Source organism: Solanum lycopersicum, chromosome 6 (genome assembly GCF_036512215.1).
Source record: "Solanum lycopersicum chromosome 6, SLM_r2.1".
Classification (NCBI taxonomy): domain Eukaryota; kingdom Viridiplantae; phylum Streptophyta; class Magnoliopsida; order Solanales; family Solanaceae; genus Solanum; species Solanum lycopersicum.
Genome location: NC_090805.1, coordinates 51,398,355 through 51,424,644, shown reverse-complemented (window position 1 = coordinate 51,424,644; position 26,290 = coordinate 51,398,355). Strand labels below are relative to the sequence as shown.

At 33.7% G+C, this 26,290-nt stretch overlaps 3 protein-coding genes across 24 annotated transcripts; 2 read left to right on the top strand and 1 right to left on the bottom strand.

Annotated features, from left to right (window-relative positions):
- Positions 1 to 230: 230 nt before the first annotated feature.
- LOC101266426 (photosystem I reaction center subunit IV A, chloroplastic) lies at positions 231 to 1,342 on the bottom strand. Its single transcript, XM_004242331.5, has 3 exons — positions 805 to 1,342; positions 535 to 600; positions 231 to 440 (listed from the first exon to the last, which is right to left on the bottom strand). The coding sequence occupies exons 1-3, from the start codon at positions 1,051 to 1,053 to the stop codon at positions 339 to 341; spliced, it is 417 nt and encodes a 138-aa protein (XP_004242379.1). The 5' UTR covers positions 1,054 to 1,342; the 3' UTR covers positions 231 to 338.
- A 1,852-nt stretch (positions 1,343 to 3,194) lies between these two features.
- Positions 3,195 to 12,233, top strand: LOC101266133 (uncharacterized). Of its 6 annotated transcripts, none has more exons than XM_010324770.4 (8): positions 3,195 to 3,806; positions 8,962 to 9,072; positions 9,204 to 9,335; positions 9,469 to 9,591; positions 9,693 to 9,800; positions 10,515 to 10,617; positions 10,691 to 10,748; positions 10,835 to 12,233. In XM_010324770.4, exons 4-8 carry the CDS (start codon positions 9,489 to 9,491, stop codon positions 12,005 to 12,007), a joined length of 1,545 nt encoding a protein of 514 aa, XP_010323072.1. In that variant the 5' UTR covers positions 3,195 to 3,806; positions 8,962 to 9,072; positions 9,204 to 9,335; positions 9,469 to 9,488; the 3' UTR covers positions 12,008 to 12,233. The 6 variants fall into 6 exon arrangements, with proteins under 6 accessions (XP_010323072.1, XP_069154971.1, XP_069154970.1 ...); XM_069298870.1 differs by having other exon boundaries at positions 3,214 to 3,806; positions 10,718 to 10,748; XM_069298869.1 differs by having other exon boundaries at positions 3,406 to 3,806; positions 8,927 to 9,072.
- Positions 12,234 to 20,457: 8,224 nt separating this feature from the next.
- Positions 20,458 to 26,022, top strand: TRM17/20A (TONNEAU1 recruiting motif 17/20a). 17 transcript variants are annotated; one of them, XM_069299516.1, is made up of 7 exons: positions 20,586 to 20,921; positions 21,876 to 22,016; positions 22,512 to 22,582; positions 22,688 to 22,880; positions 22,961 to 24,487; positions 24,891 to 25,038; positions 25,154 to 26,022. In XM_069299516.1, the coding sequence occupies exons 4-7, from the start codon at positions 22,830 to 22,832 to the stop codon at positions 25,879 to 25,881; spliced, it is 2,454 nt and encodes an 817-aa protein (XP_069155617.1). In that variant the 5' UTR covers positions 20,586 to 20,921; positions 21,876 to 22,016; positions 22,512 to 22,582; positions 22,688 to 22,829; the 3' UTR covers positions 25,882 to 26,022. The 17 variants fall into 17 exon arrangements, with proteins under 17 accessions (XP_069155613.1, XP_069155609.1, XP_069155612.1 ...); XM_069299514.1 differs by having other exon boundaries at positions 20,589 to 20,921; positions 24,888 to 25,047; XM_069299515.1 differs by lacking the exon at positions 20,586 to 20,921 and adding an exon at positions 21,359 to 21,764 and having other exon boundaries at positions 24,888 to 25,047.
- Positions 26,023 to 26,290: the final 268 nt, after the last annotated feature.

Below are 26,290 nucleotides of genomic sequence, written 5' to 3'. Positions count from 1 at the left end.
TTGATGGAAGAGCAAAATACGTTATTGTTGAAATACTAAGTTAGTTTGAGCCATAATGCTAGCTCCAGTTCTCCAACTTGTTAAATTTTCGTTTCGACCATTTGTAGCTCTTTTTATCATGAAACAATGTGGATGAGTGAATTCAAATTTTGAATTTTGAATTCGTCTCCGCATCTTATTAGAAAGAATAGAGTTTGAGTAATGCCACAAAAAATATAATAAGACACTCATTCACATTCAAAGCCTGTATATAACTAGAGAATAAACATGAAAAAAACAAAGGGCCTTGCATTCTACAAATAATATACTTATTCCAATTGAGGGCATACGTTCTCATTTCACACTTCTTCAATTTCATCCAATGCATAGTTGTTGGTTGAAACATTAGCATAATTCACTTTGTTAAATCGTACAACAACTGGGTAACGAGTTTTTGGATCCTGAAACATTAACAACAAAATGGAAATTATTAAAAGTTAAATATCACTAATAAATCCTAATTGGACATACATCATGTATAATTATTTCTTTTACCTGATCAACAGCTACAACTGAACCGGTGCCCTTGTACCAGTAAGATTCCTTCCTAAGAACTCTCACCTGTCAAATAATATTCATTTAGATGTTCTCAGTGAAAAAATATTTTTCTCCGTATCAAACATATTCTCGATTTAATCGGCACCTATAGGATAATAACATATTCATGATCTCTTTTTATTTGTAATACAATAATAACATATATGTACGGCTTAAATATACCATTGAACTTTGACGATAACTATAAACAAAGACTAAAAGTCTTACCTTGGATCCCCTCTTGGGTCCAATTGGAGGTGGCTTAGCAGCTTTGGTTTCAACGGCTGGTTCAGCAGTAGCGGCCGCGGCTGGTGCGGCAGCCTCTTCTGCGGCCGCCCTTACGACGAGTCTCTGGGTGGTGGTGATCTTGTTGGAGGGAAAAAATAACATATTAGTACGAGAAGTGGTGTTGGAGGCAACATTAGGAGTTGCCACCAAAAACCTTGATGCAGCAGAAGCCATGTTACAACTTGCCATATGCTATAATTTTCTTATTTTGTTTCTGAGAATTTTTGGGATTGTTTGATGAAGAAAAAGGCATAAACAAAACAGAGTAGAAAACAGAACTAGTTGGGGGGATATCTTTTTCCTGGACGACGAGTGAAGTCATGGCGTGGAGCTACTGCTCTAACCACTAGAAAGATGCCACGTAGTTACCATATCCCCTTCTTTTGGATAATCTCATCACTTCACTTTTGTCTTTACTTTTTGTTCTCCATATATTTTTTTCACTCTTTTTTGGGAATACATTACAAGTCAATGTCATAATTTTGGCGATCGACTACGATAACATATTATAATTACTGAAATTTGAAAGGTTAAAATGTATATAAGTTTTATTTATATCCCTCGTATAGAGAGATTATTTTATGATAAAGCTCAACTCGATGCTAGGCACTAGCACCGAAAAATAGATAGAAAACCCATGTAAAAGAACTATAACCATTTGAATACTTAATTACTCTATATTATGAGTATATCAAAAAGGATCAAAATTAGCTAGTCGTTGATATTTAATTTTGACCCTTCATAATATATATTTTCTCCGTTTTACAAATAATGATCTAGTTTGACTTGACATAGAGTTCAAGAAAATAAAAAGACTTTTCAATCCTGTGTTCCTAAATTAAAGTTATGTCAAATGTACAAAAATCCTTTAATCTTGTGGACTTAAACATGCCACGTGAAAAGCTGAAATAAAAATGTTACCAAAAAAAGAAAGAGGACATTCGTTTTGAAATAGTAAAAAGGAAATGAAATCGTTCTCTTTGAAATGGAGGGAGTATTAATTTTTAAGTTTCTTTAATTTCAAATGATTTGGAATAATTAGTTTTATAAAAATTCAAAATATTTTTTCAAGTTATGTTATGTAATATTGTCAAATTTATAATTTCTCAATAAAATATATATTTTATATAATTATATATATAATTAGTGCATTTTATGAATATTCATAAATCGTCTAAAAAAGATTTTGTTTTGCTTAAATATTTTACTAATTAGTTTAGTTATATAATAGTTAATATTTTTCAATTAATTAGTTTATAATTAAATCAATTATTTTGTTTCATTAAGATTAAGAAGTTCATTAATTAATTATAGGGAAAATTGTATATAATAGCAAACTAATAACTTAAAATAAATGGAGTAGCTAGGGTTTGATTTAATTGTGCTCCATAGCAAAACGTTAGCCAAAATTTACCGGGCGCCTCTCTCCCAAAAGTCTCGCTCGCCGCTCTCCCATTCTCGCCTCTCTCGCTTTATACACAAAAGTGTATAATTTATGTTTCTGTTTCGTATAAAGCGAGAGAAAATTGTATATACACATGCAAAAACATATATCTTTGTGTTATACACTTAATTATACAATTTACAAACATTTTACTTCAATTCAATTGTAGACAAATGCAAATTTTATACAAATATTGCAGAGAAAAGGTCAACGAATTATACAATTGCGGTGAAATACAATTTTCTATAGCTTTATACAACAAAAGTGTATATATTGTGTTCCTATTCTTGTATAAAGCGAGGGAAAGACATATATCTTCTTGCTAATTATGCAATATACATACATTTTAATTCGATTCAATTGTATGCAAAGCAAATTTTATAAAAAAAATTGCAGCAAAATAGGCAGTGAATTATACAATTGTGCATTATACAGTTGCAGTGAAATAGGATAGCGAATTATACAATTGCAGCGAAATAGGTCAACGAATTATACAATTGTATATATATAGCGAATTATACAGTTTTATGTTTGCTATGGAGTGCAATTATGCAAACTTTGCTATAATATACAAATATGAATTTTTTGTTTGCTATATATGAAAGTTGCCCTTAATATATTAATTCGTCATATTTCAGTTTTAATCGAATTTACTAATTAAACTCAATTTGGCTAACTTCTCAACTTAGACCGGTTAAGTTTGTAATCCTTCAGCTCTTTTATTGCTTACAAATCTAACCCATTTGGAGACCAAGTGTTGGGCCCTCTTATTTCAATTTTCCAGCAGTCCACTTCTTCAACACCAAAATCCAAGCAACCACCAACCTTCCAGCCCAATTCCCAGAAACGTTACTTTTAAGGGAAATTTTCCCTACTTTTAACGTTTAACAACAAACAGAGGCAGAGAAAGCCAACGACGTTAAGTCCAGCAGCTGATTCCAACGGTAAAACTCATAACCGACAAAACAATTCCAACACACAGCGGTGAAACGGCGTCTACACAAGAGCAGCAACGTCTCCAAACGACGTCAATAATTCCGTCAAAACACACGGAAAGCAGCAGCGACAGTACCCTGCATTTTCTGGTCATCTTCCTCAGACAATTCGTACAAGTGTCAGTGCTAGATGGAGCAATATCAACGATTCACTCGTCCTAGCGTCAAATCGAACGGCCCCTGTTGCTTAGCCGTTGCAATTTGAGTACAAGCAGCAGAGATTTCTGAGTGGGGATTTCAAAAATCGACCGTTGTTCCTATCCGCCTTCTTTTCCTCCCAAAATAGAGCCCTAATTTCGTCTATAAATACCCTCTTTTCCATTCAGTAAAGGGGAGTCATTATTCACTGATACAAGGATAGAGAGAACCACAGTTTATGGAAAAGAAAGATTTTTAGGGTTGCAGATAGAAAGTTAATATTTGAACAAAAAAGCATCCAAAAGGAGTTGAGTTATCGTCGGAGCTCGCCGGAGTTCTGGGAATCTCGTTATGGTCGTATAGAGGTAAATCCTTTCTTGGTTTTTTGTAATTCTCGGTTCTTCTATGTTGTTCCGTTTATGATGAGGCTGTGTTGGTGTTCTTTTTATGTGTTATCTGTGTATATATTCTGTTTTGAGATAGTTTAGTGTTAGTTGTTAGCATATTAGATCTCACTCTTGCTCGATCATAAAAGGTTTATTTTCTTATTCGATCTAAGCTGAGTATAAAAGGATTATCTAGTTGTAGTCTTTTGTATATCTCCATCGTTTTCACTTACGCCTTGATTAGTTTATCTTAATACAAACTCTGTGTGTGCTTTATTTCTGAAAGGTGCATTGTTAGACTGTCTATGTCACTTCTCTGTTGCTCTGATTATTATGGAAATGCATATTTATTATAATTGTCATAGAGTCACAAGTTGTTTTCGTTTTGTTAAAGCGATTTTTCTCCATTAATTTCATGACCCTAATATGGTCCTAAATAGTTTGGTTAATGTTGAATTTCAATGTCAATAAGTTGGAATGCCAAAAAATATAATGTAAACGATTTATTGCCTGAGCCAGCCCTCTTCCTTTATTTGAAGTTGTGAAAAGTGTTAAAAATCCCCCTCTTATTTGGACTCTAGTCTCCTTGGTTGTTACTTCCATGCTCTTGTTTCTAGCAAATAATGCATTGATTGTTATGGAGAGCTAGCGCTAGTTTGCTTCTTTATTGAGGCTTTCATAGTTCCATTGACACCTTACTATGAATAATGGCCTTAATCCTCTTTCCATGATTCGTTAGATTTTCAACTTTTATTCTTTTAGGTTTAGGCTTGTATGTAGTTTACAATTGAATAGTATTCTTCTTCTTTTTTTTTCTTCTAGTTGTTTAGGCATGTAGCTCTAATTTAGATAATATCCATTTGCAATAGTAACATGATTTTGATTCTAAGCACGGTCCAACAATCTATTATCAATTTAAAGATGTAATGCAAAGTTATATAGTGATGAAGGATAACTTGTAACTTGTAAAAATTAGAAGAATGAAAATTACTTGATGTGTATTGCAGTATACACCTTAGTTCCGATAATTCTTTACTTTTTATCAGTGTGGGATGTTTTATAAATACAACAACATAGGTTTATACTAAAGAACACCGCCATTCTGAGTATCAATACAAAATAACAAAAAAAAAAAAATTACTATCTAAGATCTCCAAGAGCTTCATTGTTGTCCATTTTTCTGTTTCCTGAGATGGATCTCAGTAATATAAAGCTTTAAAGTTCAATGGATTAGCATATGAAGAATATGTATTTAAAAACAAAGATAGATGGAACAAATTACACCTCAAGCTCCGATTGTAACAAAAATTGTACAGTATTAAAAAACAACTAAAACATGTGGAAAATTGAAATATGAAAAGAGAATAATAATGTATTGCACCTACCAGTCGAAAATTCTTGAAGCCATAAATGCTTGATAACTTACGCCAATGACAGACCTTCTATAGACTGTATCTGCACTTGATATTTCACTTTCTTAAACCTTATACCCTCCTATATATTTCTTCAAGTACGCTCTGAGTCAACAACTAACATGCATGTAAAATCCGGTAAAAGGAAGGGCCAAGTATACATCAAACCTCTCTATTCAAAATTCTCAAAAAAATAATTTAAATCAAAATATTTTCCCTTGCTATCAAACCCAACAAAAATTGACAATACATGAGTGAAAATTGAAATTGTCAAACACTAACGAAAATACATTTGAGGATACCATTAAATATGACTGTGTGATGACAAAAAATTAATGCGACACTGAGGCAAAATCATGATTGTATTTTCTAGCAAAATTATGAAAGATGTTACGAAGCATGTGTGTGTCTATTTATTCAACTTTACGGGAACTCGGAAAAATTACCTCTGAGCTCTGACAGCATGGAGGCGAGAATCGACAAAAGATGCAGCTCATTTGAGATTCTTCAGGCTTCAGCCTCCTCTTGCTCAAACTGAGAACAAGAATAAACTCCAACTGAAAAACCAACTGAGTCTCCATTTAAGTTGCCATAAAAAATACTTCAGTAGGATGAAAATGCAATATCACCACAAAATATCTGCTACTGCTTGTTGCAAAGGGTGTCTGCTGCCAGGAATTGCCACTGCCTAATTCAATCAGTTGCCAATTTTCTTTTATGGCACTATTTTGAGTACTTCTCCATCTTGGTCTCAAGTACAAGATGTAAAAATAGAACAGTGTGAACTACATACGGCTAATATAGCTGAATGGTTTGTTCAATAACAAGAACAAGTGTTTAGTTTGCTAGATCTATTGCTTTTTAAAGAATTATGCATACAGCCGAATGGAACGAGTCAAAGGAACAGATCTAACGAGGGTGATTGACTTGTCTACAACAAATGTTGATGAAGAAGGTAGCTGAGAATTGCAACATGTCGAAGGAATAAATCCAACGAAGGTGACTGCGAGTTATAACACTGCTGGCTGAAGAATTAGACCTATGTTAATTAGGATATTTCGCCTAGAATTACTTTTATGATTAGGATTATAGTACAACTAGAATTACTATTATTGTACTTAGGACAATCAAATTGATCAATACGATCAATATTACAAAATATTGATCAACATGGACCTGTGATTTCTACATGAATTTCTGCAGGTAGTGCAAGAAAACTAAACAATCAACTAAAAGGAAATGAAATTAAGAAAATCAGTGAATGCAAAATGGTATGAAGTAATTGCATTAGACGTTGAGGCTCAACATCCTCTGCGCGTGATTTAAAAATATCATTGTAACATCTGTATACCTAGAAGGTTCCTTGCATAATAGTTCTTTGTGTTGAAGCATGAAGTATAATTTCATTAGACGTTGAGGCTCAACATCCTATGCGCATGAGTTAAGGATATCAATGTTGATAACCTAGAAAGTTCTTTACTGGAAAAGATAGAAAATACTTATGCATTAGAGGGCGAGATCATATGGAAAGTAATAAAAAGAAAATGGACTAAAATTGCTTATTTTCTGTTATATATAATACTTTTGAAAGTGTTTTCTTAATTTCTTTCTAAAATTAAGTGGCAATTTTCATTAAAAATATATTTTTTTGTAAAATTGATTTTTCAAAACTATAGTTTCTTTTTCATTTCTAACTTTCATGAATAGCGTTTCCGCCATTGAAACGTGACAAACAATTGCGAAATTTCGTGAATAAGTATGCTCCAAGTCCAATCCCACAAGCCCAACCGCGCTAATTGAACCGCTTTGGCGCTTAAAATTCCCTCTCGTCTTCTTCATTAATCAAAGAGGTTGAAACTTGAAGACTTCGTTCGACTTTCAGAAGGATAATCATCACAACATAATGAGGCGAAAATTCAAATCCGCTGTTAATCATCCACCAAAAACCCTAAATTCTTCAGCTGGAAAAATCACTCAACATCAGCGCCTCAATGATGAAGATCGATTTGGTACTGACATACTTTGCAACTTAATTTTTTCATTTCGGGCTGATCGATTTACCAGTTGTTTTGAATCTCATAGATTAACAATTTTAGTTTATTGGTGTGATTGATTGCGAAATGGTATGCGTATGATTGAACACAAGAAATATAATTTGGAACTTCTCCAAACTATATATTTATACTAAGTCCGAACTTAATTTTCTTTCAAGGCCAATCGATCTGCCAGTTTTTTCTCGTTTAGGTTCTTATATTATTTTAGTTTCAGCTGCATGTTGATCCACCTCATAAAATTGGCGTGATTAAATGTGAAATTGGTATGCGTATGATCTGCTACTGCAGAAAAATATCTATGGATGAACGTGTTGCCTTGCATCAAACACCATAAATATAATTTAGAACTTCTCCAAACTATATATTTATACTAAAGTCCGAAGGTATTATTGCTGCGAAAATAGTGACAAGTCTTCTGAAAAAACATATTATGCATAAATGATTTTTTTTGTTTTAGTTCTTCTAAGATATGTTTACTGGTTCATAATATGTTGATCGACTTTATAAATATTGGCGTGATTGATTGTGAAATGGTATGCGTATGGTCAGCTACTGCAGAAATGTGGGTGGATGAACCTGTTGTCTTAGAATCGAACAATATAAATATAATTTAGAACTTCTCGAAACTATATGTTTACACTAAGTTGGAACTTTTTGTCACACAAAAAAGTGACAAGTATTCTGGGTTCGCCAGTTCGCACTGAATTTCAAGAGGGGAGTTATTTTGGATTTAGTTCTTGGATATTACCAATCATAAGCATACATATTGGCTTTGGATGGGGTCCAGATTGAAAAATTTCAATTTCACCTGTTTTACTCGAGGCTACTTCAAACGATCATAGTCCAACCACATAACTTTTTCCTTTTTTGTGCTGCATTTTGCTTGCATTTTAATAACTGTCGAGATGCTAAGAATGTGAATGATTTCCTTGGTGCATTTTCAGGATTATGTGTTTTTATTTTGGATTATTTCGTAGTTGTTATTCAACAATGGTGTGATGATATTATATATCAAAATATTGCAGTTGCAATTATTTGTTGGATTTTATTTTTTCATTTTTTTCTGTCATTTGCTTGGGCATGTATCTTATTACTTGCAACTTTAATAGCAACTATGCCCAATTCAAGTTGGGGTCCATGTGTCTCCATTTAAGCTTTAGTATCTTACTCTTTATAGCAGTACAAATGTGTCTTGAAGCTCATTTCATTCATAAGCTTGCTAAGAAGAAGTAGCTTGTGCAAAACTAGATGAATAGTGAATATAATTGATTTTTACGTGATTACAATAAAATTTCTATGATTAACCTCAAATAATTAGAGTCCTGATGTAAGCAAGGAGGTGTTATGAATCCTCTTCCTTATTAATTAAGTCTCTTATTTGCCATTTTTTATATTGATGTGTTTCACGTCGATGGCATTTTGCCAGTAGTAAAGATACTATGGGTTATGCTTTCGGACTAAATGGAGGTAGCTGGACTTACCATGGAGGTAGCTGGACTTACCGTGGATATTTCATTAATTTATTATCTTTGTACATGATTTTGTATGGTTTCACTCATTTCTTGCATTTTGTTTCAATTTTCCTATATCTCATTTATTATTGTGTTAACAATTTTGTGCTTTATTCCCCCAGCTATATATGACATTTGTAGTATTTCTCACTGTTAGATGTGATCAAGGACAAAAAGGTTGCATCCCCAGATAATGAAGCAGATCCTCTTCCAAATGCTGGAAGAGTTACATTGTCCAAAAAATATCGTACAGCTCGTAACCCCAATTGTAAGATTGTTCTTTCTTTGAGTACTCCCTTTTTTTTTACCTATGTCCTAATCAGTTTATTCTTTTAGAAGATGTTTACTTCATCTATATCCCTCTAAATTCTACAAGAAATAATAGTATTGTTAGTGCAGCTGATACTCCCAAAACTTCAGAGTATGCTTTCTTCAAGAAGTTGAAAAAGAACATTGACCATAGCAAATTAGATCTTCTTCATAGAGGGAGTAAACTATCCAAGATCACTCAACCTAGTAATTGTATCTCAGGTGGGTTGCATTTGGATTTCTAATTAGTTAACTTTCTGGTTCCCAAAAAGCTTTAAGCAAATTTCGACTTGCTATATTTTTTTCCGAAACCACCTTCTATTTGAAGGATTTAGCTAATTAGCTTAATGTGCAGACACGCAGAGCACATACAATATGCTGAAGTGCCCAAATAAGGATGTTAAAATCCCAATTCAAGTTGAAAAGGAACATCAGACTAATGAATGCCGGTCTTTTTCACCTGTTGATGGTGTCATAGGTAGGAAGCAGATTATACCGCATACAAGTAATATAAGCAACTTGACTCTGTTTGGTCAACCTCATTAATTTTGACGATCTTCACGGTATACCAAAATGCAGGTATATCCAAGGAGGCAAAACTTAAGTGCTTTTCACCCCCAACTGCAGTGACTCCTGTATATCCAAATTTGCTGCTGTCACCCCTTGCAGGTCCATCACATAATTCAGGTTATATTCAATTCTCTGGGGAACAATGATTCTTCACTTAAGATACTGAATGCATAATTAACGCTATCAATCCCTCGCCTCTTCCTTTCTATGGATAATTATTGCTCTGTGAGATGGATCTGGGAAGAACTAGAATGGCTGCTTCATTTGTGAGCAATTATATTTATCCAAGAAAAGAGGAAAACGAAACACTAGGGCACTATTTGCTCAGACTCTTCAAAAATGATGCCGCACCTGTGTCAGTTCCTCCAAAAAAACTACTTTTGGAGGATCCGACACACACCTTATGACATTTTTTAAGAGTTCGAGCAACATAGGTAGGGAATGATATTTCCTGATTCTCAACATAATCTTTTAGTCGTTTGAGCTAGGTTAAGGTCAATCTCCCATGTGTTCCCTTGTATTAGCACTCTTATGGCCATAGGTTTTGGCACTCTAGCAATACCTTAATGAGGCTTTTTTAGCCATGATGAAACAAGAATGAGAACCTTGTCTGTTTGAATATGTGCTTCATTGTATGAGGTGGGGAATCATATATCTGTATCTTGTTTTGTCTGTGTTCTGCTGTTACCGTAGCTGACTGGTTTTATTAAACTCAGTGAGCTGGTAATGGTGCTTGCTATTTTTTAGCAGTTAACTGGGCGTATGATTAGACTTAGATGTAAACATAAACATTTGTTCAGAGACATTTATGTCTTCCTTATCATTCTTTAGGGAGCCAGTACTCTGGTAATGGGATTTTTGCAGCAAAGAGGAAGAAACTTTGTCAGCGGGCAAATAAACTGTTTCTTGACGTCCAAAAACTCAATTCTGAAAGGTCTTTCTGATTTACGTTTTCAGTTGTTTTTGTATATTGATAAGTTCCATCTTAAGTTGACTTAGGTTTCCAGGTTTGATTTGGTTTCTGCACTTCTCAGGCGGCTGTTTCCTGGAAGGAAGGAGGATGAAGTAAGTATGATCTCTTAGCTTTTTCAGCAACTATATGAGTTTCAAGTTCTTTTATTTTTCTTGACTTCTCTTACTTGAAATTTCAGGATTTATGGGATTCACCGGCGGTCGGGAAAGGGGAAATAGCAAGTACAAGCTCATTTGCAAATGCTAAGCCAGATCATGCAAAGACACGACCTCCTTCAAGGCACATAGAACATGTTATAGCACCAGAATATAGGATGAGCCAGAGTGATTGCTGTCCCAGTAATTTCTTTGATAGGCCAAAGGAGAGAGTTCCCCCAGAGTTGCACTATGAAGATGCAGATAATAGCCAAATTTCAAACAACAAAATAACTATAAGTTTGTGGGATCATAGTGATTCATTGCCTTCATTATCCTTTGACCATCATGGGCTTGCTGATTTCCTACCATATAGACTTCATAGTGCAGGTATACCTGTAAGTGGAGGAGCACAAGACTTATTCTTAGATTGGGATTTCAATGAGGAGAAAAATGATCCTGTATTAGCCATTACAACTATCAAAGGGAATGAATTGTGTTCACCAATAGCCACCTCATGGCACGTTGATTACCAGCAGAGTACAGAAAAGAAGCTTGATGCGCTGGCATTGTGTTCATCGTCTTTATTTACGAACTCTGGATATTCTGATGTGCTGCCATATTCTTGTTCAACAAGCTTTCATAAGAAATTCTTTCCAACTGACATCTGCTCCAAGGATTTTGGAATGATTCTTGAACATGAAGAATATGCAGTTGCAAGAATGGACCAGTTTGATCTACCCTTGCTATGTAGCTCAGAGGAGCAAGATCTTCTGGAAGATCTTAATCCTGAGAATCCATTTGAAAGCAGCAGTGCAATCATCCCATATCTAAGTCATCATGAGAAGAATCATTGTGATTCTGATGGCCTCATGCCAATGGCCTTGGATACTTTTGGCTGGAAGATCTTGTCAACAGCCAGTTCCCCGTTGCAGAAGGGTTTATCAACCTATAATGCTATAAGACTGCCTCATATAGAAGATTCAATTGGTCTAACACATGAGGAGATCATAAACAGCTTGTATGGTTCAAACCCAAGAGAAATTGCTCCTCAATCAGTTGAACATGGACTCAACTCTGACATTTGGTTCTCTTGCAACTCTGAAGTGTTCTCTGACAAAGCAGGGGGTAGATCTCTATTACTTGATAATTCAAGTTGGATTACATCTGTTGAAGAAATTTCCCCTGATCATTCTGGTGAATGGACATGGAGCTGAAGATTCTCATAAATTTCTGTGGGTCCTATTATCATATGATGGAATGGCATGATTGCCCCTATCCCACTAAAGGTATTCTTTCTCCATGGTTATCCTTCATGTGGCCCTGTTAGACTTATGTTATGCTTGAGATTCAGGAACATGTAAGTACATATAGTTCAAAACCAAATATATTTTCTTCTTTTTCTCCAACAGAATAGAATTCCACTGAGGAAAAGATTGTTAATTTCGGGGTGTTTCTTGCACACTAGCATGACGTTAGTGGTACTTTGCTATCTAGGTTTCATTCACCTGTACAGACAAAAAAAGCCTAGTATGTTAGTGGAAAAGAATAGAGGGGCAGGTCCAATATCCATCAAGTCTCTTATCCTGCAATACTAGGACCGCAGGAATTTCTCGATTACTAGAAAATAGGTATCTAGTATACATAGTATTTACTGATGGCACTTTCTGAACAACATGCTGCAAGACCTCTTTAGTTTTCTTTTACCATAGAATGTGACACTGCATAGCCTGTTTAACTGTGAAAAGGCAAGGAGAGTGAAAGCTACAAGTAATTATATCCAAATATAGAGGGTTGGTAATTTCTCATAACGGTTACTTGTTTGTATAGGGAAACTGTTAGGAGCTTTCCGATTTGGCTATATGCCATTTCATACAATTAGTTGTACTCTTTCTCGGTTCTCAAAACCAATTTTGTCCTTGCTTGAATATTGAATTATCATGCAAGGGTGGCGAAAGTTACGAGTATTCTTATCTAATTTGGAGGTTTTCAATGATAAGTCCTTGCCTTCCAAAGTTTTTTTTATGGTTCCCACGTGGCATCAGATATCCGCTTTGTAGCCTAATATATCTGGATTTGCACCATATAGTTCCATTTTTGAGGGTAGGTACTAGGGTATCCCTATCAAACATGACATAATGCCCGAGTTAGAACTCGAGACCTCTCGTAAGCCTTCTAATTTGATTATACACCAGTTCATAAACTAGTGTAACCTTACAGTTTTTTCAAAACCTCCTTTATCTTTGCCTGAAATTCTTGTTGCCGACTCCTTATGGAGTATTAGCTTGTATATAGCAAAAGAATAGCCAAGTATTAAATTATCTTCTTGTGTTCATTTTTTTTTTGGTTTTCCTTCTCAAGATTTTTTTACAAATAGATGTGTCCTAGTGATCAATAAAGTATGTTGTGAACCATGAGGTCTCAATTAGAATCTAACGAGGCAAAAACACTATCTGTGATCTATTCAGTGACTCGATACTTGTATTGGTGAGAGATAACAATATCCATAGAATTAATTTAAGTGTTGATGAGGTATAGAATTAATCAATGTGTGCATGCAACTAACTCAAGCATTGCGATTACAAAATGGTTAGAAGCCTTCCAATTTGACTTATACACCTTTCCTTAAATTTGTGTAACCTTTCAGTTCTCAAAATCCTTTTTGTCTTTACTCGAAATTCTTGCTCCCGACTCCTAATGGAGGTTAATTAATATAGAGCAAAAGAATAGTCAAGTATTTGAATATGATTTTGCAATGTGTTTTTTGTTCGTTTTCCTTCTCGAAAGCTGGAGGTCAACAGTGAAATGTCAATTATAACAAGGAATATAGAATAAGCATTGAAAAAAAAATGTGTATCGACCAAAGAAGATGTGTAAGAACATGTGTCGAATCTTACAGTGGTCCCCTTTTACCATGTCTGTCAAGCTCATTTGTCGAACTTATCAGCTCTAATTAATTTTGGTTCTTGGCATCTAAAGAATCTTTCTCGTAATGTCTCCTAGCACTGTGCCTAAACATTTCTTTAGTCAGTATTAGTCCTAATCCTATTGGCTCGTTGAAGATTTAAAGCATACGAACAAGCTGACCTTTTTACGTTCTATTCTTAACAATGAACTCTTTTGTTCGAATTTCTACTCAGTTTCTAGCAGTGCATCAAAAGGTGTTTTTAGCTTTGCCGTTTTTTGAGCTTAAAATAATGCTTTTTTAAAAAAACTAGGCTTGTCATTTTGTGTGTATTTCATTTTTCGAGAAAGAAAGCCATGCTGAACTTCAATAAAAATATGGTTTTAGTTTTATGACTTTCTTTCACTAGAAGTAATAGTGAAAAGTAATTCATGAGATCTGTAAAAAAAAAAAAAAAGAAATCTTTTAAGGAAATCATTTTCTTCGTTCAAATTCATCAATTATCTATTATAATATCGCGTTTTAACTATAGGTGCAATTTCTGAACAAGGTTGAATCAAATTTGCTTTGGTCAATTACCTTTTCAATTTAAATAACATTCAGCACATTGCCCTTTTCCTTTTCTTTTTTTTCTTTCTTTAGTAAAGAAAAGCTTTCGCAGCGTTGGGGGTTGGCGAAGGAAAGGTGTTAATGGGAATTCACCTCACTTCTATAGTGTGAAAACTCTTTCTAATTTATTTTAATTTATTTTTAGGAGCTCTCACCTTTTCGCTCGCTCTCTTCGTGACTCGAATTCACAATCTTTCTTAATTTTTTATTTTATTTTATTTAGTTAATCCATTTATTTATTGGGTTACTTTCATGGTCGAACGGTACTCCCGTGAGTGTTATATTGGTCATTTTACTCACCTCTAACATTCTTCCCACTTGGATATATATAGCATCAAGATCCTTGTGCCCTTTGGCTCCTTTTGCTGTTTGATTATCTGCGTTGATTAGTTGTTCAATAAGCATGTATACTAACTCTTGCCAATATTGACCAATAGGCCCAAAAATGGGACAAAAAACTCTAATTCCTTTTTAATAGGAAATCAGGAAGGTGAGATTTGCTGCATCAGCTAATAGCATAAAATTTAGGAATATTTAATGTGATCATTTGCATGCAACTAGCCAACAATACGGATTAATAACAAATAATCCGTATTTTCATATTGAAAAGGTCACGGCAAATCCGTGAGAAAGGGACAGTTTCTTCATTAGATAGACTTAGATCTCCCTTGGCCTTAATTTTCCACAAAAGATGAGAAAATAATAAATATCGATTAGAAGACTAATGCTGAAAATATGGACAAATTACCAACAAGTTGGAGAAGGTAGTCATTTCACTTAAAGAATTCTCTTTCTCATCTGGGAATGGATATGAAATCTATTAAAGATTTGTTGGAGCAGATGTTGGACCATATTCAACATCAAACTACAGAAGAACCCAAAGATGTATACGAAATGATAGGAAAGCTAGAGCAGATTAAAGCATATCTTTTAGCCAAAGCCATGCATAGCACTGTATTTTCTGGAGCAGGAGCAGGGCCATCTAGAGCCGGAGCTGGAGCATCAAAACGTCCTAACTAGGCGGTGTTTGAAGAGATTACGAATTTATGTATCACGGATGTAATTTTCATTCTGTCTACCTGCTATAATATGGTAAGCAATATATCTATATCTATATCTATTTTGTCTACCTGAAGCACTATCTCCATTATGTCTACCTAATAGTTGTTCGGGCTAACTCATTGGTAACCTTCTAAAGTTAACATTAATTTTCACTTAGACATTTTAACTAGACCTGGTTCATTTCAGACACCTCATGTAAGGTCCTAAAATGTTATTTTTGACACTTTTTTTTACCTTCAGCAAAAATATAATGGTGAGAATATTTCACTCGCGGATAATATATATGAAGTGTCAAATTAAGTGAGGACGCTTGTCATTTTGTTCAAAATAATTCTTAAATATTTAACTATCAATTATGAAGAAAAAAAAAGATTGAATGATAATACGTGACATTTTTTCAAGATTATAACCAAAAAATGATTAAATCACCTAAAAAAATCACTAGGAGAGGCATCTCCTGCCCCACCCTCACCCCATCGTCTTCTCCAACGTTGCAGAAACAAGCACAGTAGCACACACCCCTTAATCTTTTATCATAATATTCAAAATTTTCTTTATCTCTTATACTTAAATATTATTCAATCCTTTTATGGTATAGCTTTAGTTAACTTGTGTAACTCATTTTTTTTCTAAATAAATACAACTCCATAAATTTTGTCGCTAAAAGAAAATTCTACAGATTTTATTGCTAAAAAAAATTTAAGATCCAATAAACTTTTAAAAATACAAATGTATACGATTACCGCAATTTTCAGTGACTTTTTATTCATCCCCAACTTTTCATTTTTTCTTCTTCAAATTTGAGTCTTTTTTTTTCTCAAATTAAGTTGAGGAAGAAGGGCATCATCCTTGGTAAATCTTTGGGAAAGCTCTGATATTTGGTATTAGATTCTTTGTTCGTGGCATCATCGAATATATTTTACTATGAAAGAAGTTCAAGTTTGAGAAAATAGTGATTGAAAAATGGGGAAGAAGAAGGAAATATAAAATTAAAATTGACTAAAAAAAGAGTCTGACACGCGGTTAATGTGGGTCACATTCACTATGTCATATTATTAAAAGTGTCAAAATGGCACATCACGACTTTACCTGAGATGTTTAAAATGAACAAAGTCTAGCTTACGTGTCTAAGTGAAAGTTAAGGAGCCACCGATGGATTAAGTCACAGTTGTTCTCTATGTTATTTTGAGATGTTCAATAATACTTGTTCACTTTATTAAATTAATGAATAATTTTATACATTATAATTATTATTCTGTTATATTTTTAAGATATTATATATATTATATTCAAAAGGTGATATAATAGAATTTTCTTATTATTTATAGGTTTTAAAAGTGTATCAAAGTTAATAAGTATGGTTGGAAAGTGAGTACTCAATAACTTGTTCAAAACTTAGCTAGAAATGACATAAATGCAGTCGTTTCCACTTGCACGTGTGTTCAATAGTAGGCACTCAACTAAATTTAAATACTGTGGTTAATAAGTCATAATAAAATATGACTATATATACACCCCTTGACAAAGTTTTGTCGAAGGACAAACTTCTTGTTGCTATCCTTCGGTAACTTTGTTTTCGTAGGAAAGAAGTTTCGAACTTGAAATCTCCATCAGTTTGTCTAAATTATTCGGCCTTTTAAGATTAACCCTTAATTAACTTATTTCATCCCAGGAATATTTGGAAAAAATTTAAAAAGTGATATTTGGTTTTATAACTTGATAAATATATTTGACAAGTATCTCGAGTTTCCATATACTAGAAAAAAGTATTTGGGCGAAGTTTAAATATTTGGGAATTTAAAAAAAAAATCAAAATTACCCCTAATTTTATATTTTATAAAAAATGCTCAATATAATTATAACTGAATTAATGACACGTTTTAGTATGCGTTTATGTATTATTGTCTTACTTATTTGTTGTATTTTGTTATTGTTGATTGTTACCATCAATACGATAAGATTTTTTTTTTAATAGAACATATTCATTATATAATGACAATACAAATTTACGAATATTTTTAATAACTTTTAGAACTTATGGATATAAATCATATTCTTTGAAATAGTCAAATATTTTTAGAAAAATTTAAGGTCAAAAACACATGGTAAAACTTCACTCTAATATAATTTGTCAAAGTATATTTGAAAATCCAGAGCTACACGCTGACTAGATTAGTTCAACAAACAAAAACTACAATTTGCATTAAGGTGTTGCAATTTACTTTTTTGGGGTATAAATATTTATAGATTCAAATCACTTAGAGTAATAGCTATATCTAACTGGAAGTGATCAACAACTTAGTTAATAATAAAGTATAAGTATGTTGATTTATAAAGCGTTAAATTATATTTGGAAATAATAATTCTTTATATGGCCAACTTATAAAACTTGTAAGCAAAGAACAAAATATTAAAAAGTAAATAATATTATTAAATCTCATTGGGAACAATCAACACCTTGTCATAGACAAAACATGCTCGATGGTGGTACGAATTTTCTTTTAAAAATAAAAAGTCAGCTAAGTGGAGCTAAGAAATGAATCCTCATTATTAGACTATAATTATATTATATAATTATATCCATAGCCAATTAGCTTATAAAAGATATATATTTGTATTTTGTAATAAAGTAAAATATATGAGAAACTAACTTAACTACCTATTGATCAAGTATAATAAGAGCGTTATGTATACACATTTGCAAGCTTATAACCAAAAATAAAATTTTATTTTATCATAAAACTTAGCTAGTCTGATTGCTACGTGATGTTTTCATGTTTTTTTATTTACGTATGTCATTTTTCTTTCTTATTCATCATATGTGATATATAATTAAACAGATGATTTTGTGAAAATTATTTTTTGTCTTTACGAGGTAAAGATATGATTATATATAAAAAAAATTGAAATTTTATGTACGGAATTTTATATAAATTCTAACTTGTAATTAATATATATGTATTTTCTGTTATATTAGATATATTAGATTAGTATTAGTTAGTGATCCCGACTTCTCTTCAGAAAAATGGACATCTCCAGAAAAGATTTTTAGTTCAATTCATTTTTTTTCTCTCCACCCGCTGTCATATAACTGTTGTAATGAAAGATATATCTTTAAATGATGAATATGGCGAGATGTCTTTGTTAAAAAAAACGAGATGGAAAAAAAAATCTACGGTTATGACGTAGCAAACCCAGAGCTAGCTGGTTCTCCCCGAAATGCGTTGAGGCGCAACAGTTGACTGGACATCTAGGGATAAAGCACTCTAGGACTAAGTAATAAAAAGCCTAGGACCGAAAGTGATCTTAGAAACCAATCGCGTTCCGGTAAAAAATCTCAATATCGTATTCGTCTAGAAGAAAAATAAAAATTGCGTTTTCATTATGGTCTTACAGAACGACAATTACTTAAATACGTTCGAGCCTTAAAAGTGAAGGACGAGGTTTAAACGAGAAAAAGCTTATGGTGGATACCTAGACACCCAGAGACGAGAATTAATTATTATATAATTAATATTAATTATAAATTATTATGATTAGACAAATGAATTTTTTATATAAAAATATTAAGATAGGTTAATATGGAGAGTGACTTGGTAAGCAAGTGTCAGAATGGTTGAAGAGGGTCCCTTTTTGTTGTTTGTGGTCATAAGTTTCTCTTTGAGATTTATAGCCCAATTATATATATGGTGTTGATTTATCTGGACCAACAAGTAAAGCTACCATCATTTGGAAATTAGCCTAAAATCCACTTTATTTGGTTGATTTTTATTTTTTTTTTAGGAAAAAGAAAGTGTCTTTTTCTCTTTAATTGGTAGAATAATAATGCTTGAAAAAGCTGTCATGAATAGTTATTAATGTAAGATTTTGCAATCGAGTTGTCAAAGTCAATGGACAAATGAGCCAAAAAAGCTTCATTATGAAACTAATCATAGAAAAACTACTTTATTATATGCATATCATTATTTTATACTATGCCTTTATATTTTACTACTTTATAATCGTACTACAACTATTGATCCCTCACCTTTGCATTGGAGATCTTTTTGTTCTTTTCTGTGAAAGATTCTCTTGATTGTGAATAAATAAATAAATGTACACATATTCGTCTTATTCCCTTTTTAAACAAAACGTTTAAGAGGAAGATGTTTATTAAAAAAAAATAGGCTTTTTTTGGGCAAAGTGTAGTTGCTTATTAAAAAAAAATATATATATAAGAAACAAATGTATATTTATATTCAAAGTTCAAACTATGAACGATTGCCTTATAGTATTAATCTTTCATATGTCTTAATTTATATGATCCTTTTATCCGTTCTTAAAAGAATCATATATTTTATTATTTAACAAATATAAATAATGTTATACTTCTTTTAACGTAATTTTGATACATTACCAAAAAAAAATTCGTATTTTTTTTTAATTTCTTATTGAGTTAAACTATAAAAATAGTTGTTCATTATTAACATAACACATAAATATTAATAGCAAGGATAAAAAATATAAATTATTCATTGATTTTATAAACTAAATAAATATTAGTAGACATTTCAAAATAATATAGTTTAGCATTAAAATAGAAATTATTATTTTATTTTCATAATATAAAATTATACTCAATTTAAAGCTTCTAAAATGAGAAAATAAATGTGCAAGTTATCTCATAATCATGCGCATACCTAATTGTATTGGTATTCAATGCATTAAATTGATGGATTCACTTACCTGAAATCTAAATGTTGTTGCTACCAAATTGGCCATAACATTATATTAAAAAAAAAAGGTTATTAAATTGATAATGCAATAAGCGATCGTCTGATAATTGATTAGAAAAAATATTATATATGTCTTAAATTTTATATAAATAATTATATGTTTATTATAAGTAATTCTGATATTTGATGTGCAATTTAGAAACATCTATTATAATATATATATATATAAAAATTTATTTTTGTTAAATAATGAAATAATTATATTTTATATGATAATTTATGTATTAGTACCCGCAAGTGTAATTTACAAATTCAACAACCCTTCGACGGTGCACCTGTTAATACTTACCAGCTCTATACAAGCCGCGTTTTATGTGGGGGCAATTTTGATAGAAATAATTAAAAAGTGGGGTCGAAATACAATTATCCCAAACCATAAGGATCTTTTCATGTCAGGTCAATTTTATTGTATTTACAAATGAAGGATATCTTTTTTCATTTTGTGTTGTTATTAATCCACACAAACTTTTTACTTCACTTCCTCTCTCTACTCTCTCTATTAACGTGATCGGTGTGAGCTGATGAAGGCTCTCCGGCGAGTTTTCCACCGGAATGTTAATTTTCAGTTTCCGGACACTTCTTTGCCGTGAAATGACAGGTAGATCTGTGTCCACATTTTGAGCTTTTCTAAGTTATTTTTCACCTACTGTGTGAAACCTGCGGCGGTGGCATTGTCAAGTGGTCCTGCATTTCGTTGATTGAAGTTTTTTTAGCAGAAGTGGAAGTGTTTTCATTTTCAGTTGCCATTTTTATACTCTCTTCCGATCTATCTTTTCTAAGGTAATTCGAATTAGATTTTCTTTGGTTTTTTCTCTTTCTCGTAATTTCGTGCTCTCTTCTTTCTTTCTTTTTCTTCGGATTTTTGCCTTTTCAGGTTTTGCTGTTTATGCCTGTCATTTGCTGTCTATTTTATTTCAGAGTTCACTAGTAATTTTACTCTGATTGGTTTGTTGGCTATTTTCGTTATAAAAAAAAATCCCTTTTGTTATGATTTTTGCTTGACTGGTTGATCTGATGTTTCATATGGATTTTTATGTATTTTCTAGCTGTATAATCTAGGTCTTAATAGTGTAATGTATGCAACATATTGTTGAATAAGCTAATTTTTTTGTCATTTGTTTATCTTGGTCAATTCATTGAATTCCATCTGGAAAAATTATATATTTCAAAAATAATTGTTAGAAATACATCAATGACGCGATTGCAGCATCATATAGGAGTAGCTCCCCTACCCGGGAGCTATTTTTCCAAATTCCTATTTAATGGTTTTAATAATTCTCCCTCAATTTGCTGCGAAGCTGTTGTTGGAGAAAATGCATCTTTTGTAGCTTCACATATTGGCATGAATATCTGAAGTATGAAGATCTATTTCTTGTTTTAGATGTAGCAGAATGAGGGGGTGAATTGTCTGATATTAGATTTTCTCTATGATTTGATTACTATACTTTGTTGATAACATCAAATCATCTTACTTATTTCTTCTGGGTTTTCTGCATGATGCCTGTAAGCTTGTCCTTTAAGTTCTTGTTCTCTCCTAATTTGTTCAGAGTACCTGCTACTCACGGCTTCAATGTTACATGGTTGTATTGTGTTTGCTGACTTGAACACCTCCCTATTTATTTGGTATATGGAAAATTAAAAGTATTTCGTCTGCTCTTTGGATATTAATGTTTCATGATAGAAGGATTGATGCAGCACTGTGGATTTACATGGTTAATTTTGTGTGTGTCTCAGGTGGTGAGATGAATGGGTTTCAGAATGGCAAAAATTGCAATCTTGATAAACCTTTTCCAGGATGCTTGGGACGAATGGTGAACCTTTTCGATTTAAATTCTGGGGTGACAGGAAACAAGCTTCTTACAGATAAACCACATGGTGAGAATGAACTTCTTTGCTATATATTTTTCCTTAGTGTTCGTCCAATCTTTGGTTTTTGAACTCTTTATTGAGAACCTCATAAACAAGACACTCTGGGTTAATGAAAGTGTTGTAGGTAAAAAATATCACTATTGTTCTGGTTAGACCTTCTTCATCTTCTTTTTTTCTTTTTGTGATGAAGAGTGTTTATTAGAACATTTTTGTGAAGTTGACTCTCCAAACTTGGGAACGGTGCATAAATAGTATTGTTTGCCGAAGACTAATCACCTACCAAGTTTTAAAATGATATATGATGTATGGGTTAGCTATTTATGAAATATGACTGCCTCCATCTGGAGCTTTTTTCATTTGCATAGAATAAAGACCTCCTGCAAGAACAGTTGAACGTGTTTGAACTCATATGGATGTTATTTGAGTATTTGGTTCTATTGTTTTTGAATTTTCTAACCGTACAATTGAATCTTTGTGTTGACTTGGTCTATCTTACTGCAGGCTCTCTTTCGAGGAGCCAATCAGATGTTGTCAGGATGTATCCTTCTGGGAATCAAATAGAGGAAAAAATGGTATATTTTCAGACTATCTCTAGATGATATTTATTAAGGAAGCAAGATGAGCTGGGTTTTGTAGAATTTGGCTTTAATACTAATACTCAGATATGGTGCATGCAGATTGTTTCAGATTTGAAGAGAAACAGTTCAAACAGGAAATCAAATGGAACACCAATGAAGATGCTTATAGCCCAGGAAATGTCCAAGGAAATAGATTCTAGTCAGAACCCACCTAGTCTTGTTGCCAAGTTGATGGGCCTTGATGCTTTTCCAACTCGAAAGTCTGTTTCAGCCACACAAAGTCATTTTGGAGGTCATTCTCGATCTCATACTGATTCCTCTTTCAGTTATTGCCCGCACGAAAACGGATCTTTGATGGAAGAAATGCATCAGGAATTTCATCAATGCCCAGAAGAGAATGAATATAAAGATGTCTATGAAGTTTGGCAGCAACCCACAAAGATAAACTGTGTGAGAAGCAAATCTCCCCAAAAGGCAAGACATGACGAAACCAGTATTGACAAGAAGGTAGCTTTTGTTCGTCAGAAGTTCATTGAAGCTAAATGCTTATCTATAGATGGAAATCTTCGCCAGTCTAAGGAATTCCAAGAAGCATTGGACGTTTTAAGTTCCAACACAGATTTATTTCTCAAGTTTCTGCAAGAACCCAATCCAATGTTTTCGCAGCAGTTACAAAAGTTGAAATCCGTACCTCCTCCTCCTGAGACAAAACGAATAACTGTTCTTAGACCAACAAAGATGGTGGATAATAGTAGATTTGGTGAATCAGGAAACAAAAATGAAAAAGAGATGAAGAGAGCCACCCAGGTGGGTCAGGGAAACAGGGTAGACGAAAGCCATTGTCCGGTTTCCCCTCCTGCACCAGGGTGGAATGATGAAAATCCTGCTCAGCCGACAAGGATTGTGGTGTTGAAACCAAGTCTTACCAAGACACGCAACTGCATGGCTGCAAGTTCTCCACCTTCAGCATCACCGAGAGTATCAGAAGCTGAAATGAAGTATGTAAACATAGAGGATAATGAAGCTCAGGATTCAGGAGAAGTGGCCTTATCACAGAAGATGCATGAAAACCTTGGTGGACACAGAAGGGATGAAACCTTGTTTTCTTCTATGTCTTCCAATGGCTACATTGGTGATGAAAGTTCATTTAACAAGTCTGAAAATGAGTATGTTGCAGGAAATCTCAGTGATTCAGAAGTCATATCACCAGTTTCTAGGCACTCCTGGGATTACATTAATAGATTTGTCGAGCCTTATTCCTGCTCCTCCTTGAGCCGTGCATCTTATTCCCCAGAATCTTCGGTTTCTAGAGAAGCCAAGAAGCGACTTTCGGAGAGATGGGCAATGGTGTCCTCTAATGGAAGTTTTCCGGAACAAAGACATCTTCGAAGAAGGTCCAGTACATTAGGTGAGATGCTTGCTCTTTCTGACACAAAGCATGCTGGAGGAATGGAGCAGGAGATTAGCAAAGAAGAGCCTGGAACTTCATATTCCAACTTGATGAATAATTCCAATTGTGATGAAGGCATTGATGAGTCACCAAGGAACCTCTTGAGGTCTAAATCTGTTCCTGTATCTTCGTCTGAATTCGGTACGCTGTTGAATGCAGATGTTCCAGGTCATGAGACAGGAAAACCCAACCTTCCTGAAGAGACAACAAAACCAAGAAGCACAAAATTGTCACTGAAAAATCTGTTGTTCTCAAGGAACAGAAAACCAAGCAAAGACAACGGACGCCATCTGCAATCCAACAATGAAGTGCAGTCTGGCGTTAAGTCTTCATATTGTCCTGCAAAAGTTGATCTGGGACGTGAGTTCTCGTCAGCTGATCTTCATAAATCACCAGGCAAACTAGTTTCCCAGAATTCCTTTGGGGAGCAAGGCATAATTTCTCCTGAGGTAAAGTACTTACCTCTTTCAAGAAACACTTTTTAGGTGATACCTTAGTGTGGTTTTATGGGACTAATTAGGGGAAATCAGTTTGGTTCTATTTTCTGTTCATTTAATTTGACGGTTACCAAAACAAAAATCAGTTATTTCCATTTTTTGGTTCTTATGTTTTGATGGTTATCATCTGTCTCCTGTAAAGTAGGCAACAGGAGTTCTCTCAACTTTTGATTTGTCTCCTTGTAATTTCTTGCATACCTTTTTTTTCTTCCTCTTTTGTGATTACTGTTAAAGAGGTTTTATCAATTTATGGGGGCAATCTGTTGCACCAGCTGTAATAGGATTTATATGACTATTTCACAAATTGACTGCTCACAAAGAAATTCAAAGCTCATTTATGTTGTACTTTTAGCAGGTTGGCCTGTTTGTATCAAAATCTTTGCCCTTGGAAAATCAATGTGAGAGCCAGGACGAACCTAGTCCAATATCTGCTTTGGATACAACGTTTGAAGAGGATGAACATTCAGCATGTATATCCTTTGGCAGGACGAAGCCAGATCATGGTAAATCATGTAAATAGTGACACCTAAAGCTCTATTTTTCCCTTTTGTTTTTGATAATGTGCTATATGTGCAACTTCTAGTTTGACCTTTTTTTTGTTTGGATCAAATCTAACAGGTGGTGAGTTGTCTGTTGACCCTATAAGGTGCAATCTGATTGACAAATCTCCTCCAATAGGATCAATTGCTCGTACTCTGTCATGGAACGATTCCTGCATAGATACGGCCAGTTCAGTTCCTTTAAGACCATTTTTATCCACTTGGCGGACAGAGGAAGAAGAAAAAGAATGGTTCTCTTTTGTTCAAACATTATTAACGGTGGCTGGCCTTGATGAAGTGCAATCAGATGCCTTCTTATTGATGTGGCATTCGACTGAAAGCCCTTTGGATCCTTCTCTTAGAGAAAAGTATGTCGATCTGCATGAGAAGAATACACTACACGAAGCCAGGCGAAGACAAAGGAGATCAACGCGAAAACTTGTGTTTGATTGTGTAAATGCTGCACTGATGGAAATCGCAGGATATGGGCCAGACACTTGCCAAAGAGCCATACCCCATAATGGGGTCAGTAATAATCTCCCAGAAGGAGCTAAATTGATATTGGTGGACCAAGTGTGGACCCGAATGAAGGAGTGGTTTTCTAGTGAGGTGAAATGTCTCTCTGGTGATGATGATGAGGACGGAAACAGCCTGGTGGTAGATGGACTGGTGATGAAGGAGGTTGTGGGGAAGGGTTGGCTTCAACATTTGAGGTTAGAGATAGACAATGTTGGAACGGAAATTGAAAGGGAGTTGCTGGCAGAGCTTGTTCATGAATCCGTCATTGAATTGACAGGTAGAGCGTGATAAGGCTTTTTTTCCGCTTAATTTTTGTTGCCCCAAATTATGTTATCTCTCCTGTATTATTATGTTTGCCAACAATGCTGCAAACATTGTTTATATTGCAAATCTGTAATGTTTTTTACTTGGAAGTTATTTTGCATTGTATGCTTCGGCTCTGGTCTAGTTGTCATTTGTACAGTCTAACTAAACTATCTGGTCTAGTTGTCAGTTGTACAGTCTAACTAAACTATGTAAGTTGAGTGCCGACACAAATGCAGTTTCTAGCACTTGACTATTCACCTTAGCTTGTTTTATCCCCGTTTTTTGTTTTTCAGCCATACGCAATATAAACTCCACAAGTCCCGATGCATTTCAGAGTGTGCTTAATGGTCAATAACATGAGCTAAAGGGATCAGAGTTAAATTTCATTACA

What these genes read in the sequence shown, in the direction of transcription:
- LOC101266426 (XM_004242331.5), bottom strand. Translation starts at nt 1,053, where the DNA reads ATGGCAAGTTGTAACATGGCTTCTGCTGCATCAAGGTTTTTGGTGGCA. An exon ending in GACCCAAGAGGGGATCCAAG is followed by an intron (nt 601 to 804) that starts GTAAGACTTTTA and finishes ATTATTTGACAG; the next exon opens with GTGAGAGTTCTTAGGAAGGA. An exon ending in CAGTTGTAGCTGTTGATCAG is followed by an intron (nt 441 to 534) that starts GTAAAAGAAATA and finishes TTAATGTTTCAG; the next exon opens with GATCCAAAAACTCGTTACCC.
- LOC101266133 (XM_010324769.4), top strand. Translation starts at nt 7,143, where the DNA reads ATGAGGCGAAAATTCAAATCCGCTGTTAATCATCCACCAAAAACCCTA. An exon ending in AGGTCCATCACATAATTCAG is followed by an intron (nt 9,801 to 10,514) that starts GTTATATTCAAT and finishes ATCATTCTTTAG; the next exon opens with GGAGCCAGTACTCTGGTAAT. An exon ending in CTGGAAGGAAGGAGGATGAA is followed by an intron (nt 10,749 to 10,834) that starts GTAAGTATGATC and finishes TTGAAATTTCAG; the next exon opens with GATTTATGGGATTCACCGGC.
- TRM17/20A (XM_019214414.3), top strand. Translation starts at nt 20,694, where the DNA reads ATGTTAATTTTCAGTTTCCGGACACTTCTTTGCCGTGAAATGACAG. An exon ending in TCTTACAGATAAACCACATG is followed by an intron (nt 22,017 to 22,511) that starts GTGAGAATGAAC and finishes ATCTTACTGCAG; the next exon opens with GCTCTCTTTCGAGGAGCCAA. An exon ending in ATCAAATAGAGGAAAAAATG is followed by an intron (nt 22,583 to 22,687) that starts GTATATTTTCAG and finishes TGGTGCATGCAG; the next exon opens with ATTGTTTCAGATTTGAAGAG.